Raw genomic sequence first — 21,381 nt, forward strand, 5'->3', positions numbered from 1 at the left:
CTTTGCAATTGCAAGTAAAACTTCTCTTTAACATTATTATGTCAGTTTGTCTGACAGATTATGCGTTGTAAAGTTTGATTCTTTGGCTTGTAATGTAAAATAGGTAAAGTTTGATTCTTGGCCTAGTAATGTAACATAGTATGTCAAAATGTTAGATTGAAATTAGATATAAACAAATGAAAACCTAAAGATAGAACTCAAGTGGCGGTTTTTGAGCCCAACCTAACTTTTAAAAAATTATAGAAACATTTTTTTAGGAGGGAGGGGGGGGGGGGGAGCGGGGGATTCAACCACTGCACCGTCAAGAATAATTACGCTTCTATGTAAAATTTTATTCAAATACCATTCTAATGTCCTGACCATTTTTATTGCCAAAAATTATAGTTGACAATTACATAAATGACTTTTTGGTTCAGTAACTATTTAAGAATGAACGAAAAAAGAATCATTATAACCAGGTAAAATTTTTTTTTAAATATGATATTTCAAAAATAAAAAAAATAAAAGATACTGTAAACAAAATTTAGATTAGACTTTCAGTTGCCTGAAAGACAGATGGACGTACCATTTTTAGTAAATATTTCTATAATAATTTAAACTGAAGCTACACGAAATAAGGACTAAGCAGCCTTACTGCACTCATCCTTTAGCCCAGTGTCTGTGTTGAAACCTAAGATGTAGCAGCTATAAGCCACAACCACTTTCTTTTTTGCAGCTTAGGAAAAGAAACAACTGTTGTTGTTGATCAATGTAACCCACTCCCCCATATTTTTTTTAAAAATGAAAATTAGGGGGAGTAGTTTTTTTTGTTTGTTTCTTTATTATTTTAGGTCAGGTTGGGTTAGGTTAGCTTATACCGGGTGCTGGGTAGCCACACAGCCTGAGAGCCAAGCAGGTGTGTGTCCCGCAAGGTTAGGACCTCTCGCTATGCCTAACATGTTCAAACTATTTCCATTGTGTATGCCATTTTTTTATTTAGTTTTCTGGTATTCTGTCTCTCGCTCTGTTCTGCTCTTCAATCTGCAGAAGGTAAGTTTTAAATTTAAAAGATTAGGTATAGATTGCTTAAATTAGTAAACACTTAAAATATGATTTGACTTACTAATTGCACGATGTAACTAACTGTAATCATTAAATGCTATTTATATTTGATTTTCTTATTCTATGTAAGGTTTCTTATGCATTTTATGATTTTTAAAAGCGAAGCTTTTCTATAATTAGGGTCGGTCCGTACGTCCGTCCGTCCGAGATAGATAGCTTTTATTCGTTAATTTAGACATGTTAGAATTGTCCTATCGATTTCAAACTTTGCATGATGATTCCTGTAGTAGTTGGGTACGATTCAGAAAGCGTAGCAACTCTATAATCATTACCAGAATGTCCGTACGTCCATTTTAAACATGTTGATTTTTCTACTTTTTTAACAACAAATTTTCAAGTGTTTTAATTATCCGTTTGATCTGATTTTTGGTATATTGATTCCTGGGACAACAATATTATAAGCGAAGCAACTCTATAATCAAGTCCAAAAATGTAAGTATGTCCATATAAAACATTATCCTGTTTTTAAGCAGTTTTTTAACAAATTTACCTACAATTTTGATTCGACATTTATACATTTATGTTCCGATTTTTCAGTTCAGATACTATACAAGTGTTAATGTCCGTTTGTCCTACCGTTTCAGTGCTTCGCTTTTATGGATGTTGTCATCCTTGTTATGTATGATCTTTTTATGTACGATAAATAAATGATTTAAACACAAACTATAAATGATTTAGAATCTGTGGCAGAGTGTGAAAAGAGTGTTGGATCTAAACTTATTGATCCGGATTTTGATGATGTTGATTATGCAATAAAAGAACTTACGAACTGTATTCTTTTTGCACAAGGGGTAATTTATACTAAATTAGCTGCTACACCCCCTTCCCCCTAGAGGCCTCTAGGGGCACTTAAGGAGGGAGGGGTGATTCCTGTAGTAGTTAGGTACGATTTAGAAAGCGTAGCAACTCTATAATCATTACCAGAATGCCCGTACGTCCATTTTAAACATGTTTTTTTAAAAACTTTTTTAACAACAAATTTGTATATGATCCAAGTATCCAAATTATCTGAATTTTGGTATACTAATTCATGGGACAACACAGAACAATTTTATAAGCGAAACAACTGTATAATCAAGTCCTAAAAATGTAAGTATGTCCATAAACATTATCCTGTATCAAGAAGTTCTTCAACAAATTAACTTACAATATTGCTTCGACTATTATACATTTATATTCTGATTATTCAGTTCTGACACTATACAAGTGTTACTGTCCGTTTGTCCTACCGTTTCAGAGCTTAGCTTTTAAGGATGTTGTCATCCTTGTTTTAGACAAATTACAAAGGATGGGAGTATGATTTTTCCAAACAGGAATGCAGATTGGCCACCTGCCATAAGGGAATCAGACCTTTGTCAAATCAGGAAAGTTATGATTAACAATGTAAACTATATTACTTGAAAATGAAATTATTGAGTTTTAGGGGGGAGGTGTGGGGGTAGGAAGATGTGTCGCATCTCCCTAAGAGATATGAATTCAAGGATTTTGTTTAACTCAAGGTCTAGAAACAATGGCATTATGGGAACCGATCCTACCCCATACCTTACTCTCTTCCCCACTTTTCGTCATGCGTCATGTTGGAAGGGGGACGCAAATTTCAGATCCCAGATTTCAAGATTTGAAAAAAATATCTTTATATTACAGCGAATCAAATAATCTTGCAAGCATCGCTTTTAACTTATAGAGAAAAATAGTAAATCAAATAGCGAAAACTGAGTAATGAAATTTGCGTCACCCTTCCAATTTGACGCATGACCTCTACGACCGCAAGACTTGGCATTACTTTGTCCACTTTCAATTCAATACATAATTACCTCCCTCACCCCCCAAAAAAAATTCCTTTCTTTTCAACCATAAAATGTATATAAGAGGGGGGGAGAGAACTTACCAACGAGTTTTAAAAAGAAGGGTTACATATGTCTTATGGTTAATTTATTTAATTACATTACCCCTTAAAATTTCATAGATAATTGCTATGGGTAAAACATAAAAGAGACATTAAAGCAGAGAGATAAAAATAAAATGTTGCTATCATAATTTTTTCCTCAACAGGAAGAGAAATTTTGTGCTGGTATCATTGATAACAAAGACATTCAAACACTCCTACCAACAGGTAAATCTTATAGTCAAGATACTGGACAAGCCCTTCAGGAGTGACATTTTGGTGTGTGGAATATTTGCTGTAAGTTTGTGCCTGTAGAGAGACCAAGACATTCTTAATACTTTTATAACAATAATCAGAAATAAATAGGATCTTAAACAATAAGACAATCTAATATATAAATATTCTCAATCATAATAAATCTAATATGGATTAAAATCATTGGTTAAAAAGTTTGGACACTGCAACTAAAGTTTTTAAGCCAACTAATGAGAAAACACACACGTTTTAAAAGCTTTGTGTACAAGTATAATTTACAGTCCAATGACCCTCCCTCAAAGAGCAATAGAACCTTTTAGAAAAGTCAATTATATCCAGTTTGGGCTTAGATTCAAATCCACCCCTCTTTTTATACAAACAGATATAAATTTACGAAATTTTATTTTTAAAATACTTTTCAAATTAAAGATTTAGGTGTGCCACTAGAAGAGAAGATAGATACTCACATCTGCCCAACTCGTGAACATTTCATGGTGAGAATACAGAGATCTAAAGGGATGAGACAATCGCAGATAAATTGGTGTACATCCCCAATGATGAATAATACACAAAATTACACCTTCTGCAGATTACAATTAGTGATTGAAACGTTTGGTCACTCATTTAAATGACCATTCAATCAAAATTCAATAAATGTCCTCAAGGTTGCAAAGCCAACGAATAAGAAATGTAATTATAAGACTTTGGTGACTAGTGTAATAAATAGCCAATGTCCCCTCCCTAATAAAAGTAGGGAATCTAGATGATCAATTCCTTCAGTTGGCGATTAGTAACACAGTGTAGTAACAATCTGACCACGCTATTGGTATGAAAGTGTACATCTAATATTTCAAAATTACATCGCTTGTAATAGAATTATTTCTAAACTAGGATGGAATTTGTCCATTGAAGATAGAAGAATGGTGTATGGAAGGTAAATTATGACTTTTTATGTAGCAGAGCTTATCTACAGAGCTGGATCTTTAAATCATTATAGTGGCGCACCCCGATCTAAATCACCATTAAAATGATTTAAAGATCTAGCTCAGGTCAATTTTGTTCAACTGTCGTTCAGTTGTATATATACACATTCCACTAACAGTGTAAAAATAAGCAGAAAAGAAATTTAACAAATTTTTGAGTTTAAATCAAACAGTAAGTTTATCATCCTTTTTATAGAAGTTTTAAAATTGAATAATGATATCAGCAAGATGTTTTCCCTAGTATATAGCCCAGAACAAAACCCCAATCCCTCCTTGTTTAAAAATTTGGAAATAAAGGGGAGTGGTCATGTTTTAGACTATATATTTGATACGGTAGTCCCGTAGGATTAGAGCACTGAAGGTTTAGGCTACAGATTTTAAGGGCCCCCTGCATGGGGAAAAATATGGGACGCAGATCCCTTATTTAATCTATTTTAAAATGGAGGGGTGGAAGGTTTCAGTGCTCGCTAGGCACTTTGAGGGAAATAACTTTTTTAGGTTGTTCGTTTGATGAGGCCTTTCAGTATTGCAAATACAATGATCTAAAGGTAAAAATAAAAAAATATAAACAGTGTAGATGATCAATACCTTAATTGTGCCAATAGAATAACAGTGTGGCAACAATCCAACCACATTATTGGTTAGAAAGTGTACACATGTCTAGTGAATAGTTGTATCTTTTAGGATAAATGAAATTACCTCGTCGTTCCTATTATTTGATTTAATCATATAAATTTAAAGAAAATAAGTTACTGATAATTGTGTCTTATTGATCATCTTGGATAATAAACCTATTGTAAAAATGACTTATAACAAGTTTCACTGAAAAGAAGAGCGATCAAACTTTTGCCTCTTTTATATAAGAATATCATCACATAATTTTAACATGCAAAACGTGTTCCATAAAGCTTAAGATTCTTCTGTCTGTCTGTAATGCATTACTTACATATGTAACGCTTGTTTAATGGTCAACATTATTTATTTGCCAATTTGCAATTTTGCATGACTTTAGTTATGAATGTTATGACCATTTTCATTCTTGTCTAAGGTTGTAGAGTTTGGAAAATTGGGCGGGTACGAAACAATCAAAAAGTGGAGCAAAGACAATCCAATCTGGCTGGGAATAAGAGCTGAACATGCTGTTGGCGAGTTTGTGTCAAATAGCACAGGTATAGTAGATATAGGTTTCCAGTTCTAAAGCTAGATTAAAGAGAGGAAGAAAAATACCCTGTCCATCGAAACCAACTCACCCCAAAAAATTAATCTTAATTAACCTCGTCCATTCAAATCCCTCACCCCTGCAGGACTTTTTTAACATTTAGTTAACCTAACCTAACTTTTTCAAGTTTTTTGTCTTAATATGCAATATCATCGAAAGAAAACTGCCAAAGTTGTTAGTTTATTTGAAGTTCAAATGTATGCGTATGTTATGTCATGTCAAATATTATTGAATTGAATAATCATCGTCAACATAATCGGGCATATTGTGATATTAGGTACTTGATAGAACTATACTTGGTATAGGTCGCCGCAGGTATAGCCCCCCTCCCATAGATTATGCATAGAAAATAATAATCCCAAAATTTTTATCCAAATTTAGGGGGGAGGGTGTTTCAGTGCTCGATATGCAAATTTGGGGAAAGAACTGATTTCCTTGGTGTTTAGGTCGATATGTTTATGGGGATGACTTCAATGATGACAATTTGTGGAACCAAGAAGAAAATGAGAATTGTATTGTAAGTATCTTATTTTTTTTTGGGGGGGGGGGGGAGGGGATGAGAGATTTATTTTAGGGATTGTTCAAGGAGGGGACACAGAGTTGTTTATTATACTAGTCCTCAAAGTTTAAAAGTTCTTTATCGTTGGTTGTAACAACTTGGGGGACTTTTTGAATTTTGATTGGTTGGTTCGTAAAGTTGGGTGTCCTAACATTTCAACCACTAATTGTAATCTACAGAAAGGGTAATAAAGGGATACACACCATGTACCTCTTATTTAAGGATTATGTTATTTAAGTATTAGTTAACTAGTCCTTAGACAAACGTAATAGGAATGCTTAATGCTTATGGGTAAAAGACATTCTTTATCATATCTTTTTTTTATTTTTTTACATATTTTAAGATATATTTTTTTTAAAGTGTTTTTTCAATCTGACATGGGGTAGTGCAAATTTAATAGGTTTGGTGAATTTTGTAGACTTCAATAAGACATATGAAAACCAAAATTTAAATGTTTTGTAAATTTTTAAAATCTTTTCATAACTTTAAGTATAACCTAATCATGAAAAGGCTGTTCTATTTAAAAAAAAAGAAGATGAATCCATTTATGAAAAAATTTATATAAGTTTTTTTGTCCCATAAAAGTTAGAGATACTTTATTCAAGTCATGAATAGTTTCCAATATATTTTGTTTCAATATTTTTGTTATTTATAAATGAAAAAATATAGCAATTTCAATTTCTTTACCATCCGTTATCGCTGAGCTATTTTTAAACAACTAGCAGCTAGGCCGCAATTTTCATTCCAATCGAGCCGCATGAAAAATCTAGAAATCATACTTATGATTACAATTTTAATGATTTAAGAAAAAAATACAAACTTGTTATAATAAGACAATTTTTTTTTGAAAAATAATGCTTTGATATTGTCTTTTTTAGAAAGTTTCTATCCAGTTTAATGCTAATAAAAATTTGACCTACTATTCTACTGTACAAAGTTTATATTATAAAACATAATTTACAGTTGTCTATTTATGTATATGTATAGTATATGGTACCATGGTAGTAAAATGCATGCAAGGTTGGCTAGTTTATCAACTGCGCAGTGCAAGTGTGGTATTCGGCAACCGTGAGCCATGTCTATGGCACCCCTGATCTGGGGTTCGGTGGAGGGTCAATGGCCCTCCCCCGAGTCCTGGGGAAGGGGTCTAGTGACCCCCTCCCTACGCTTAGAATTAATGATTTGAATCTGTCATGTTTATTATGGTTAACTGTATTCTTAATTCTCCCCCACCCTTTCCAGGGATGGGGGAATCATTATTGCCCAAACTGACCATTGTATATGTACTATTTATGATTTCATGTTATGATTATTTATTCCTATCCATGTAATTATTGTTTGTTGTATATAACTGCAGTATCTCTTAACCCTTCAATAAAGTGACAACTGAAAATAGATGTTGATCATTATCTAGTGAAAGCTAGAGAAGCGTAGCTTCTCTATAGTAAGGTGTCCACGTCTGTCACACTGCCGTAATCTAATTGAACTCCGGTGTCTGCCATTTATCCTCGGCGGATACCACAACTTTGGTGACAGCTGTGTGAGATTACGGCGAACCACAAGTGTAGAGCAGACGCGCATCTGAGGCTAAGGTACTCCCAGCAGTGAATCTGGCAAAACTGACGCAAGCAACCTGAATTACCCACCCTGGACAGCAAAGTTTAACTCTGCATCCGGCAGTTGTGGAAGCGAAACAGCGAAATCTGACGAATAACCGCGAGCAGCGCTGATATCTAACGGAGAATTGAGCGCCAAAAGGGCTGAAACAGGCCTGCGGACCGGCTGAAACAAGCCAAATACGTGTAGACGGCTGAAAATAGGCCAACTTTACTGCAAGAAATAGCAGGATCCGAACCAGTGGCGCTAGCAGGACGGGACATTCCCTGCCGCCGATAGGCTGAAACATGCCACATAGCTGCAAGCTGCGAGCTAACATACGGGTGTAGTGCACCAGAACAGAGAAAAACTACGTCAACCCCGAGTATCCTGAGAAGCTACAACGCAGCCACCCATCTAGAAGACAGATATTATATCACATTTGCAGGGATTACCACCCTAGTGTGATGGCCAAACAATAGATTTATGAGCAAAGCTTGGCAAACAAATTGTTGTGTTGTGATAAATCTAAGAATAGAACAGGCTTGGATTACTGTGTATTGTGATAACAGCTAAAAATAGAACAGAGTTGGTCAACAAATCTGTTATGCAATTGTGATAAGGACAAAAATAAAAGCTAGATGTAATATAATCAAAACAATCTCAAGCCCACAGCACAAAAACAATACACCCCTTATTCCAAGGGAAGGGGAGGGGCCCCTCTCCATTGAAGGCAAATACAATCAGGGTGATATAACAGATAAGCCTAAGATTAAGAAGCAAAGGCCCTATTACACCAGCACACAGTTACCCCCCTCCCTCACAGGGGGAACGGACGGAGTTACCCCCGTCCCCTCACGCGCTCCCCCCCTTCCTACCCACACTAGACTAAGTCCGTCTGTAGTGTGGAGCTAGCGATCGGATACACAGAGCGCCATTCACGGGTAGCGCAACAGAGTGCGGAAAATATCATAAATCCAACGGACGAAGCGGACCAATGAGAGAGCGAGCTGAGGGGTGAGAGCGCGTTTTCCCCGTGTGCGCGGATTTGACGGCGCGAACGCGCGTTACACGGACAGAAGATTCCACGCACACACACACACACACACTCTCACACCAGAGCGGAGCTACTCCATAGCATTTAACAGGGGTATTTTTAGCAAATAAAGAATTGCAAGTTTCTTTCCTCCTAGCTCTAGTGTGATAAGGGAAAACCCAATCAGTTCCTGACAGCAGTTCAGACCCTCAACATCTATCTACCTCAACACCTAACTATTGATAAGTACAGCTAAGTTATATCTTTGCAACTAAAACTCCCAACCTAGTGATACAAACAGTGTTGGCTGTTAGGCTAGGAAGCCTCAAGTGACAACCCATTCATTGTAGTACTGTATAACTTTGTGCCCGCCGTTTCACCGTTGACCCAATGGACCAGCATCAAGTCCCAGGAGGTGACCAAGCCCCAGGATGGCTCCAGGATGACCCTCAGCCGGCCCCAGCCGAGTACCGCAAGCTGATGCTGAGCAATCTGCCGGAGTTTAGAGGGCCGCCCAAGCAGTCCTGGTCGGCACATATCCGCCGACTTGAGATGTCATGGGCGGCTTACCGCGTGCCACCTCATGATTCCCTCAACCGCCGCAACGCCCTACTACTGTCATTGGTAGGGCAAGCGGTGGAAATGGCGTCCCATCTGTTTGGCGAGGCAGGCCAAGCCTTGACCTACGAACAGGTCAAGACCGAGTGTGAATTGCTATTTCGCCCTGCTTTTGAATCCCAAACGCTTAAACAAGCGTTTAGGGATTACAAGCAACACTCGACAGAACCTATACAGGCGTACATATCAACAAAGTGCGCCTTGTATAGGGACGCCTACAACCATGAGGATCTTGAGTTGTTGGTGGACGAATTAAATCGTGGAATTCGTAACGCCAATGTAAAACGCCTCATGATGAACCATGAAATTGCGAGTGTACCTGAGTACACTCGCAAGGCCATGTTCACCGTGACCATGGTTACTAAGCAGCTGAAGGAAGGTGTGTGCTTAGTGGACTCGACCGACGGGCTGACTGGATCTGCCTGCATCCAGTTGCCCCAATATGACGAGTCGGAGCCAATGGAGATTGGCTCCTTGGCTCCGGGTCTCCACCAGATGGGGAAGGTCGCTCCAGATGACAAGGTTCCAGGCCGCTGCTACCGCTGCCAGGGGAGAGGCCACCGAGCTCGAGACTGTCCAACGCCTGTGGAAGTTAGCCTAGAGGAGAGGCGCACCCAGCCACGCCGTGACCGTTCTGCCAAGTGTGAGCGTTGCCACTATGACGGTCACACGGCGGCCGATTGTAGAGCTGACTGGGCCCAGGTAGCCAGCCGCAGGCGCACCGCCGACAAGGGTGCCCCTCCAGGGAAGCCCAGCAGAGTGGCCCATATGGAAGGGAGCGCGCCCCCAGCACCACCACCGCAAGCAGCCGCCCCCAGAGCTGCGGACCGAGCCGATGAGATGCCGCAGTTCGGGACTGTCCCAGCTAGGATCAACGTACTGGGCGGCGCGGCTGAACCCAACCGGGTTGGCCTAGGCTTCAGTCTTAACCATCTGGGGCCAGAGCTGGTACAGCCCAACAACATAGCCGAGCCAGAGGTGCTGAGGCCCCAGCCTTTCAGCCTCAACATGATGGAACCTGCCCGACTGAGCCTACCCAGCAAGAGTGGAGGGGCGCTGCCCAGCGTCCCTGAGACGGTGTACGGGGAGGCCCTGGCAGCCGCTGAACGAGAGAGGCAGGAGGTGCTACCCGGCGTCGCCACCTGGGATGATGGGGGGGTGCTATCCAGCGCCTCCCACCTTGTGCCTGGGGCGACAACCGTCGCCGCCACCGAGATACCTGGATCCTGGAACGAGCCAGCCTCCAACCTGATGTCTGGGGCGACAACCGTCGCCGCCACCGAGAGACCTGAGTCCTGGAACGAGCCAGCGGTCCCAGAGGAAGGGGTGACACCCGTCACCCCCAGCCAGCCAGCGCCACCAGTCTGCAGGGAGAGCCCAGCTACATGCCAGCCAGCGCCAACAGCCTGCAGGGAGAGTCCAGCTACATGCCATCCAGAGCCCTCTACCAGCCAAGGGAACCCAGCGGCTCACCATCAGGATAAGTTGAATTTGTTAAATGTGTTGTATCCAAAACATTGTAAACACCCAGCCTTGCCTGTGCCCCCTGCACCTGAGGCTGGGGAGATTGAAATTTGGGAAAATAAGGACTTGCCTGTGCCACATGCACCTGAGTTCCTAGGGCAGGGGAGGGCATTGAGTAAGGGCGAGCCTGTGCCACATGCACTTCAGCCCCATGCCACTGGGCATGCCTTGGACCAGGGAAGGGAGCACTTAGGGCTAGGGGAGCCGACACCCAGGCAAGTGCCAGTCGCTTGCCAGTCTGTCATTGGGGAGGGTATGGGGGTGCCTCGGCCGCATACAGATAACGCTCAATGGAAATTTGTATCTAGCCAGGAGCAGCCCAGCCGTGTCCAGCCCCAAGAAGCAGCCGTGACCAGAGCCGGAGATCCCCAGCCGCGTGTACGAGGAAGATGGTTACCTGGAAGCCTCTCCCATTGGTGGATGGTCCTGTGGGGCCTCCTGCTGGCAGCCGTGTGGCCTACAACCAGCTACGTCCTGGTGGGGTGGGACTGTGCCAACCCCACCCATGTCACGTCTTACAATAAAGAAAAGATGTGTGACACGGAGCCCCTACACCAGGAGGTGCCCCTGGGCCATGACATCCACGTCCTGCAGCAAGTCAAGGTGAGGGAAACCACTGGGTTCAGCTGTCAGCTCACCGTGTCCCAGTGGACATTCAGGTGTGGGGTATGGGGTCACCTCAAGGTGACCTCGGTCCCCACCCTCATGAGGCCAACCAAGATAGACCCAGAAGCGTGCCGAGACCTGGCCAGGAACCGAGTATACACGTTGCCAGGCAAGACCCAGCCACTGACGTTCCAGCTGAACCACCCCCTGTTCTTCACCATTGATATGGTGGGCGCCCTCGTCAACAGCCCCGAGGGGGTGGGTTGCGAGGGGGAGGACGTCCACTTTGAGGGCCAGCTCTACCGCAATGAATTAGTGCTCCAGGAGCGGCGGCTGCTGGTCAAGGAGGAGACCTATGTGGTGGAGGATGGACGGGTGGAGTCCCAGTCTGACCACCTGACCCTCGAGTGTCCCCATTCTGAGCTGTCCTGTATCACTGGGGAAGCAACCTACGTGTGGGACCACCTGGGAAGAGATTGCCCCTTGAGGCTGATCCGCAGCCTCCAGCCCAGCCTGGTGAGGGATGCATATCTGGTTGACCATCAGGCCCAGTTTTTCATCAACATGACCAACCCCACCTCAATTGTGAACTGCGACTTCGAGGCCCATGCCACCAACCATCCAGCGTTGTTCGTGGCAGCTGACCCAGCCGCGGCTGCGCTGCCCAGAGTGTCGGCCAGGGATGTTGACGTTCCCCTTCAAGCACAGATCCATGCAGGTTATATTGGATTTACCCTGGAAACGCGCATGAGAAGCACTGCAGCAGAAGAAGTAGCGGCCAACTGCTGGAAGCTCCAGCAACTAGATCCGGCCCACCCGGTGCGTGTCCAGGGGAGCACGTTCTCGGTACTGAGGGGAGACATCCTGCTGCAGCTGACCTGCCAAAGGCACAAGTATGTTGTCCGCGAACACAAGGAGTGTTGGGACAAAGTGCCAGTGGAGCCCACAGGTTTTGTAGACGCTGTGACACGGGTATACAGTGAGCACGCCACCAAGATTCCCTGTTCCTCCACCTACCCCCTGACTGTGCACGCGGAGGAAGGCTGGATAGAGTTAACCCCTGCTCCCAAGAAGAGGCCACCCCCGCTGGATACGCCTAAGCAGTTGTTGACAGAACCCTTAGATGACTTCAGTTCAGGTGGTTTGTATTCGCAGGCTGAGTTGAATGACTGGCAACAACTGCTGGCGTTCCCAGCATACAAGAGTGCCATGCTGACCGGCCTATCCTATGGCTCCTGCGTTCAGCAAGGCAGCTGTTCGGCCACAGGAGACCATGGTATAGTGTCCTACAACATTGACCGACTGGCGGAGGAAGGAGAGGCAGCCCTGGATGTCTGGGCAGGATTTAGACAAGCCATCCACGAGTGGGGAGATGGCGCCGCCATCCTGTGCTTGCTGTTGCTGATCCTCAAACTGCTGGGGGACCTAACCATCATTTCTCTGGCAGCAGCACAAGGAGGAGTCCGGGCAGCCCTGAATGCGATATCACAAGTGTTCCTGTACCATCCAGCTTTGTATAGGAAGGCGCTGGCTAGAGCCAGGCTCAACCATGCCAAGTCCCGGGACTTTTCAGTGGACTGGGATGCCATTCCCATCGGCAGGGAAGCAGCCGAGGAAATGGTGTCTATGAAATCAACTGACAGCGGGCATGACCGCCCAGGTAGGCCAGGACCGCCCTCTGGCAGACCCCGCGGCCCCTCAGGAGGACAGGCCGCTGCTCAGACAATCAACCTGGCAGCCAGTGCCCCAGCCGCTGCCAACAACAACCCGCAGGCCCCACTGCTGACCGTTCCAGCAACAACTGTGCCACCAGCAAACCTGATACCTGCCGGCGCTGACCAACGTATCCAACCCAAGTCAGCCTCCGCCTTCTATCCCACATTGGGAGCCCATCAACCCTAAGAAGATACTCACCACTAGGATTCCATTGAATCATTATCGTTTGTATATATATTTTAGCCCTAAGGAGCGGGCCGAAGGCCTCAACCACTGTCGGAAGTCTGATAGGGAAACCACCTCCCAGCCTTCCGAGGGGAGAGTTGTGGTATTCGGCAACCGTGAGCCATGTCTATGGCACCCCTGATCTGGGGTTCGGTGGAGGGTCAATGGCCCTCCCCCGAGTCCTGGGGAAGGGGTCTAGTGACCCCCTCCCTACGCTTAGAATTAATGATTTGAATCTGTCATGTTTATTATGGTTAACTGTATTCTTAATTCTCCCCCACCCTTTCCAGGGATGGGGGAATCATTATTGCCCAAACTGACCATTGTATATGTATTATTTATGCTTTCATGTTATGATTATTTATTCCTATCCATGTAATTATTGTTTGTTGTATATAACTGCAGTATCTCTTAACCCTTCAATAAAGTGACAACTGAAAATAGATGTTGATCATTATCTAGTGAAAGCTAGAGAAGCGTAGCTTCTCTATAGTAAGGTGTCCACGTCTGTCACACTGCCGTAATCTAATTGAACTCCGGTGTCTGCCATTTATCCTCGGCGGATACCACACAAGCATTGCCTTACCATCAAAATATAGGGTGCGTCATAACATTACAAATCCATATAAATGAATTTTTAAATTTTTAGGACACAATGTCAAAATTTGTAAGTTGTGTAAGAAATTTTAATGAATAAAACTTTAGAAAAAACTACTGATTTTATGGTGTTCTCCTTTATAGGAAAGCTTTACATAGGTCCTGGGGTGGTTCTAGGTTTTTTTTATATTTAAGCCTTGGATTTGTTTTATGCTATTTTTTAATAGATCCACTTGTTACAGCAGTCGCTAGTCCTTTTAACAGTAATCAGTCATATTTTAAAGTGGGTGGCAGGCAATGAAAAAAATAGTGGCAAGGAACTTATTTCAACATAAATATTAGACTATATAATTTTTTTTTTGTATAATTCTTTATTTAAAACCACAAATACAATTTAAGTTAATTAATTTTAACATCTGTTATTGGTGGATTGAAAACTACCTGCGCTCTGATTGGTTGAATGATGTATGACACTTAAAGCTTCTCCAATCACAGATGTCAGAGTTAATTACCTAAAACTGCATTTGCGCTGTTAAATAAAGGATTTCATAATATTTTCTTTAAACATTCTTAAAATCTAATGTTGATTTAAAAAATACCTGATTCATTATGATTTACTTATATAGTCTAAAATGAATATGTCATGTTCATGTACATTCATAACTTTATAAGAATAGTTTCAGGATAAAAATTGAAGTATCTACAGGGCGTTTAAAAAAAAACTGCGTTTTCCAAATTTGGGAAACAACCATTAGGAGTACAAAAAAATAATTATATGTCAATATTCTCTATAAAAATATGCATCAAAATTGTTACAGGTGTTTTTTAATATCTCTGAAAATAACGGCGCATTTTAAAGCATAAATATTTCAAAAGATGCCTATGATGCTTTTTTCTGGTAGAATTTTGTGCCTTAAGGTTGGTTTTCAAAAATTTATTCACTTCAAAACAACATCTTAATACGGCCAATACAATTTTCTACCAATTACACTAAAAATTTTATTTAAAATTCCCTCACTGAAAACAAATATTCAGTTTTTCTTTTTGTATACTTAAGAAACATGACCTTAAAAATTGCTCATGTACGTAAATCCCCACCCCTAATTTATTTCTATAATCCTTTAATTGATTGACAGGTTAAGATATAAACTCATTACAATTTACAATTTATCCATAATTTGTAATTAAATGCTTTAATAAAAAAAATTCAAACTTCAACAACTTTTTTGTCTTTAGAGATTTTTTTGTCAAATAAAAAGGAGTTTTTATCTTTTTACTATAACCTACGTTATTAAAGAAGATTCTTTTACTGCAAATGCATCACAATCAAGAAATGTGAAAAAATGACAAATTGCAGTTTCTTAAAAATGCTTTTGTGTGGAGCTAAAAAGCATTTCACCTTTAAAACTCATTAAGGTACTTTTCTTATACCTTTTTCTAAATTAATATTGAAATTCTACAATTTTTTTATACATAATAGAAGAGTTATTTTAATTTTTCTTGCACAACATTTTTCACATAAAGCATTTTTGGAAACTATGTACCTATCATAGAGGCCGTATTTTTAGAGATAATGAAAAACACCTGTTTAAATTTGATGTACTTTTTTACAGAGAATAAGGACATATAATCGTTTTTTTCTGTATTCCTTCTGGTTGTGTCAGAAAAACGGAAAAGGCAGTTTTTTCTGAAACACCGTGTAGTTAAACAAATGTGTTATAAGGAGCCTTTCACAGTTTTCTTGAGTTTTTGAGAATCCTACCTGGAAGCTAAAGTTGGCTTGGAAACTTATATTTTGATACTTTTATCAGCTAAGTTAGACTTGTTGTCAAGAATTGATAACTAAAGATGTTTAAAATGGTTCATTCTGCTGCTGTGTTAGATGTCTGACAGAAATAGTAAGAGTAGGGGGATTGCTTTTGCCCAAAAAGAGGGGCAACTCACTACCATGCACAATTAGGACTTTCAGACAGGTGTACAAAATGTAATAGAGTGTGACAAGGATGTTCAAGCTTTTTTTTGATTGGGGGTGCATAATCTCAACAGGGGTTGTTCATGTTTGGGAGGAAACTTTTACAACTCTTCACGGTTGAAAATCTAAGTTATATATAAAAATTATTTTTGCAAGAATATCACCTCTTTGGAACTTCATGAAAGACAACCAATTTCAATACCATTTTGAAAGAGTTCCATTCTAATCCTTTGAATATGGCTCAATCATTTTGGGTAGAGCAGATGAAGTCAATATCACAATTATCCTTTTAACAAAGTAACAGGATGTGTATCTGTCTGTCTATTTTTTTGTCTGTACTGAAGGATACAGACAAACAGACTGGATCTTATAGGTCTTGGGAAGGTTTATAACTATTTTAGGGTATAGTACCACCAACCTCTCGAGAGAAAACACCAACAAAACATAAATAACTCCAACTAAACAGTTTACATAGAATGAAAAAAAACATTTTCTCTTCGGGGAAAAAAAAACTGGTTTTAATCTTATATTTGTACATTCTATATCCGCGGAAAGCTGTTTATAATACAATGCGAGAAATAACTTTTACGTTTCTCTAGAGGGCTCTAGAGGCATAACCGCTAGTTAAGATTAATAAATCTTGCACCCTAATATCAAAAGAGAGAGTTTTGAAGACGCGAGGGGCAAAGAAAACCTGGTATAGGGAAGTGGAAGGATGGTAAATAAATTAAGGCAAGGTTAATAACCGGCTTGACACAGGCTAGCCTTGCAATCATTGCCTTACCATCTCGATTAGGTTGGACAACTTTTTTCATTTAAATTTTTTATGTAACAAACAAAAATAAAGAATAAAATTATTATAATGACTTAAATGGTAACTTTCAATAAAGTTTTGAAGTAAATTACACCCTAGAATGAAATATGTATAGAGTCACGTAGTTACGTGGGAGGTGTGGTAGTTTAATTCCGGCAAGGTTATACTCGCTGTCAGGCTGGTACTAGGCGTGCAACCATTATAATACCAGCTAGTTTAGAATGGTCTATTTTTCATCAAAATTTAAATCATATTCATTCTTCAGTCGCATTAATATGATTGAATATCAAAATGAAAAGAAAAAAATAAAACGCCTATAAAGCCTTATACGAATTTTTATGATTAGAATCATACAAAAAATCAATGTAAAATATATTCTAAATTGACATGCTCAAGACTAGTATACCTATCCTATTAGATAGGTATACCTATTTTTTTTAAATTCAACTTATTTTTTGGTTACTATGAAAACCTAAACAAATTATGAATTTTAAAGTGTACATTATTGAAATTGTAGAAGCCATCCTAGTAGGTGGTTGTAATATATGTAGTGTCCGCGTATTGATAAATAATATCTGGAAAATCCAGAGAGGAAATAAACAAAGCAAAAACAAATTATTTGGTTTCATAATTTCAATAATGATCTGCATTTAAAGCTTATAAAATAAAATTTTTGTTTCACAACCTGAAATAGAATAAGTTATATGTTATGCTTAATTAGACTTTTATGTTGAATCATTATTATGGAGATGCCCAAGGAATCACAGTAATAAAAATCAAAATTATAGAATAATTTCAAGTTTCAACGGGGCTAACAAAACACGAAACCTTTAACTCTTTATTTCACTTTCCACGAAAAACTGTCTTTATTAAACGATGTAATAAAGAATTTAAATCAATAACTGAATTGCTTTATTACAGTCACTTGTTATTTTTTTGGTGTTAAATATTATTGATACCTCAATGTTTCTCTTGATTTGTATATTCTTAAGTAAACTAGCCGCTGCGCCCCTAGCTATATAATATATATCTTCATGAAAGAGGTAGGGAAAGAAAAGAAATCCTAATACCATCCTTGGATCTATATGAATCCTCCATAAAATGGATAACTTGACATAGACAAAAAAAAATGGAAATACATTTTTTGTGGGGTCCAATTAACGCAACTTTTATGTATTATTAAAATCTAATTTTAATGTTTTTGTATGGACATTATCATCCTTATTTCATATAAAAATGGTTTTGTATATTTTGCATATTGTTTTTTGGTGAAATAGCAATGGCAACTTTTATTAATTTAGAAGAATTTTAATGTTTTGGGGTAACATGTTTTTTACTTGTTTAGACGAAAATGTGTAATATGCAATTAATATCATTTAAATATTTGTAATGAATATGAATATGATCAACCTTTTTCAAATATAGTTAGTAGTACAGCTATATGTCTAAATATTTTGTCATTTTTTTTGGTAAAACAGCAATGGCAACTTTTATAAAAAAGAAGAATTTTAATGTTTTGGGGTAACATGTTCTTCCTTGTTTAAATAAACATGTGTAATATGCAACGTATAACCATAAATTATTTTTAATGGATGTTATCAACCTTGTTTCCATAAAGTTTGTAGTACTTTTCATATAAATATTTTTTTTATGCAAATAGCCAATGCAACTTTTTTTAAATATGAAGAATTTCAATGTTTATGGTTAACATGTTTTTTCTTGTTTAGATAAACATGTGTGTGCTACTATACCTTGGAGGATTTTATCTTCATGAATGTACAGAAAGACAATTTCGATATAAACCAATAAAAACAGTTTGCATGCAAGGTAGTTATCTATCTATAATACAAAGTAGAACGATGTCTGTCTGTTTGTCTGTTTGTTTGTCTGTGTGTCTGTTTGTCTGTTTGTTTGTAGCGAAGGATCTCGCTAACCGCTGAACCGATCGGGTTCTCCTTTATAGGGTAGCTTCTCATAGGTCCCGGGAAGGTTTATAACTATTTTCTTGGGGGGTGGAACACCCCCAACCCCCCAAAAAAATTAAAAATAATCCCCCCCCCCCCATAAAAAAAAAATTCTTTTTAAAACTAAAATCAAAATAGTGGGGTCGACTACCCTCCCCATGAAAAAGATTTCCCCCCCCCAAAAAAAATTATTTTAGATTTATTTTTTAAATCTAAATTACGAAAAATTGGTTTGATCAAACCTCTTGGGGCAGAGCCCCTAGAGGCTAGGGGCGAAGCCGCTAGTATTTTTATAAACGATTACAATTACGAGTGGATGTTGCATCAGTTTTTCATGTACTCTAATAAAGTAATACTTTCAGCTGGATAAAATAACAATTCCCACAATCCACTTCTTTTACCCCATTCTCTCCCATCCTGCTGGATGAACAAACTGACCAATAAATGTTATTTGCAACCTATATTGACGTTAAATTTTTCCTGTCAATGTATCCACGTATTCTATATCCATTATTTTTATACATACATTGACTGTATACTATATAGTAGGGAAGGAGTAGGCACTGGAATCCAAAGCTTTATATACATGTTCTCTCATTCATTCGTTAAATTAACTTTGGGGACTTCTACCGAATCTTAATTAGTTGTACAAATTAGCAGTTTTCATACTTTTACATCAAAAGATTGATCTACATAAGGTTTGATTTTGTTTATCATATTAAAAAATTCGGGGATGAAACTACTGGCTTGCATTTCTATTTTAGACTTCCTGTGTCCTAGATACAACAGAGGTTTTACTGAGACTATTACATTTGAGAAAAAAGAATCTTACAATCAAAGATCACAATGTTTAAGTAGATGTGAAAACTGGAGCAAATGTGACTTTTGGATGACTGATTCAGGTTTATAAATGATCACCAAAAATATATTTTAGAAGTAGTTATTTATCGCATCGTATTATAATCATCTTTCCGCGGATATTAAAACGAAAAATTAAATTTGTTAGCACCTAGGCCGGGGCCGAAGGCCTCGGCTAAAAATACTGGCATTGATTTTGCAATTTTTATTTAAATATTCGTGGAATATTGTCTGTAAAACGTTGCTTTACTTGATTTTTCAATATGGCTGATAACTGGTTCTAATCCACTTGATATTAATTGGTTTCGAAGCTATACTGGAAAATCAATCCTTTAATTAGACCAATAAAAACACAGTGTAGTAACAGTTCGACCACATTTTTTTATTAAAAAAATAATAGCACAAAATTTTATTTTTTTTCTTCAATATTACAATGCAAAACTTCAAAAAAATTAACAGCAGTTAAAAATGACATAGAATTAATTTGATAATTTTAGGTTTTTTACTACATGCATAAAGAGGAATTCAAAGTATTATAAATTCTAATAATTTGCTAGACATAAAATATTTTAGTAATTTATTATAGGCATTCCCAGGTGGCTAATATATCGATACTCCATCCCCTCCTCTGACAGTGAATTGACCATTATCTGAGGACTTTATTAGCAATGTAAATTGAAAAAAAATCGAAATATCCACATATTCTATAACCATCTTATAGGCAGCCTCTAATCCAAAAATATCACTAAGTAATAAGTATACAATATTAGTTTTTTAAATACTCCAATTTATAAAGTAAATACCTACTTTAGTTTTTAAAAAAAGATGGTTATATTTCTTGTGATATTATTTTCCTTTTTTATGAGATTGATCATTTTTAAATACAGTGACCAAAACCTGTTATCTCTACAGTGTCCCTAGGGACATACCTGTATATAGTTTACTGTCGTCAGAGGTAAGTTTTTTTTCCATGCAAGGTTATTATACAATGGTGATTTTGGTTATCCATTGACGTGTAGTGCAGGAGATGGGTGTATGATGGTGTCAACACCCATGTGTCCCCTAAAACTGCCTCCCTAGGAACTGCACCCCTTGCTCCCTAAAGGACAAAAAATGCCCCTCCTCGCTAGAGTTGCTACACTTTCTTAATCATGCCTAACTACTACAGGAATCACATTACAAAGTTTGTAATCGATTGGGCAATTCTAACATGCCCAAATTAAGGACAAGACAGACGGAATGTCTCTAATCATAGAAAACCTTCGCTTTAAAAAAAACATATTCTCCTAATGGAGCTATATTTATGAATCGAATTAAATGACAATTGTTTTTAAAAGCGTGGCTTTTCTATAATTAAGGTCGGTCCGTCCGTCCGTATAACGGATAGCTTTTTTTCGTTAATTTAGGCATGTTAGAATTGTCCTATCGATTTCAAACTTTGTATGGTGATTCCTGTAGTAATGTGGTACAATTTAGAAAGCGTAGCAACTCTATATCATTACCAGAATGTCCGTACGTCCATTTTAAACATGTTGATTTTTCAACTTTTTTAACAACTAATTTTTATGTTATCTAATTATCTGTTTGATCTGATTTTTGGTCAATAAATTTACTTACAATTTTGCTTCGACTCTTATACTTTTATATTCTGATTATTAAGTTCTGACACTATACAAGTTTTAATGTCGGTTTGTCCTATCGTTTCAGTGCTTCGCTTTTATGGATGTTGTCATCCTTGTTTTTTATAAAAAAAAAATTTTGTTTGGTTTATCAAATGTATGGAATGCTTTCAGAAACAACAGAATAAAATGATTGGACATAAGAACTGTTATCATGGTAATTTAAATTTTTAA

The 21,381-nt window shown here is 38.6% G+C and overlaps 1 protein-coding gene across 1 annotated transcript; it reads left to right on the forward strand.

Annotated features, from left to right (window-relative positions):
- Positions 1 to 978: 978 nt before the first annotated feature.
- LOC145322223 (uncharacterized) lies at positions 979 to 21,381 on the forward strand. Its single transcript, XM_080164079.1, has 13 exons — positions 979 to 1,029; positions 1,780 to 1,892; positions 2,376 to 2,469; positions 3,158 to 3,214; positions 3,677 to 3,735; positions 4,133 to 4,175; positions 4,723 to 4,772; positions 5,273 to 5,393; positions 5,890 to 5,960; positions 18,434 to 18,533; positions 19,435 to 19,572; positions 20,416 to 20,483; positions 21,322 to 21,381. Exons 5-13 carry the CDS (start codon positions 3,733 to 3,735, stop codon positions 21,379 to 21,381), a joined length of 654 nt encoding a protein of 217 aa, XP_080020205.1. The 5' UTR covers positions 979 to 1,029; positions 1,780 to 1,892; positions 2,376 to 2,469; positions 3,158 to 3,214; positions 3,677 to 3,732.

The sequence above is a fragment of the Acartia tonsa genome, chromosome 6 (assembly GCF_053477335.1).
Source record: "Acartia tonsa isolate MP-2025a chromosome 6, ASM5347733v1, whole genome shotgun sequence".
Classification (NCBI taxonomy): domain Eukaryota; kingdom Metazoa; phylum Arthropoda; class Copepoda; order Calanoida; family Acartiidae; genus Acartia; species Acartia tonsa.

Bases quoted from the DNA above. Each gene is read 5' to 3' on its own strand.
- LOC145322223 (XM_080164079.1), top strand. The intron at 4,176-4,722 runs GTAAATTATGAC...TAACTTTTTTAG, and splicing joins AGAAGAATGGTGTATGGAAG to GTTGTTCGTTTGATGAGGCC. The intron at 5,961-18,433 runs GTAAGTATCTTA...TTTCTTGTTTAG, and splicing joins AAGAAAATGAGAATTGTATT to ATAAACATGTGTGTGCTACT.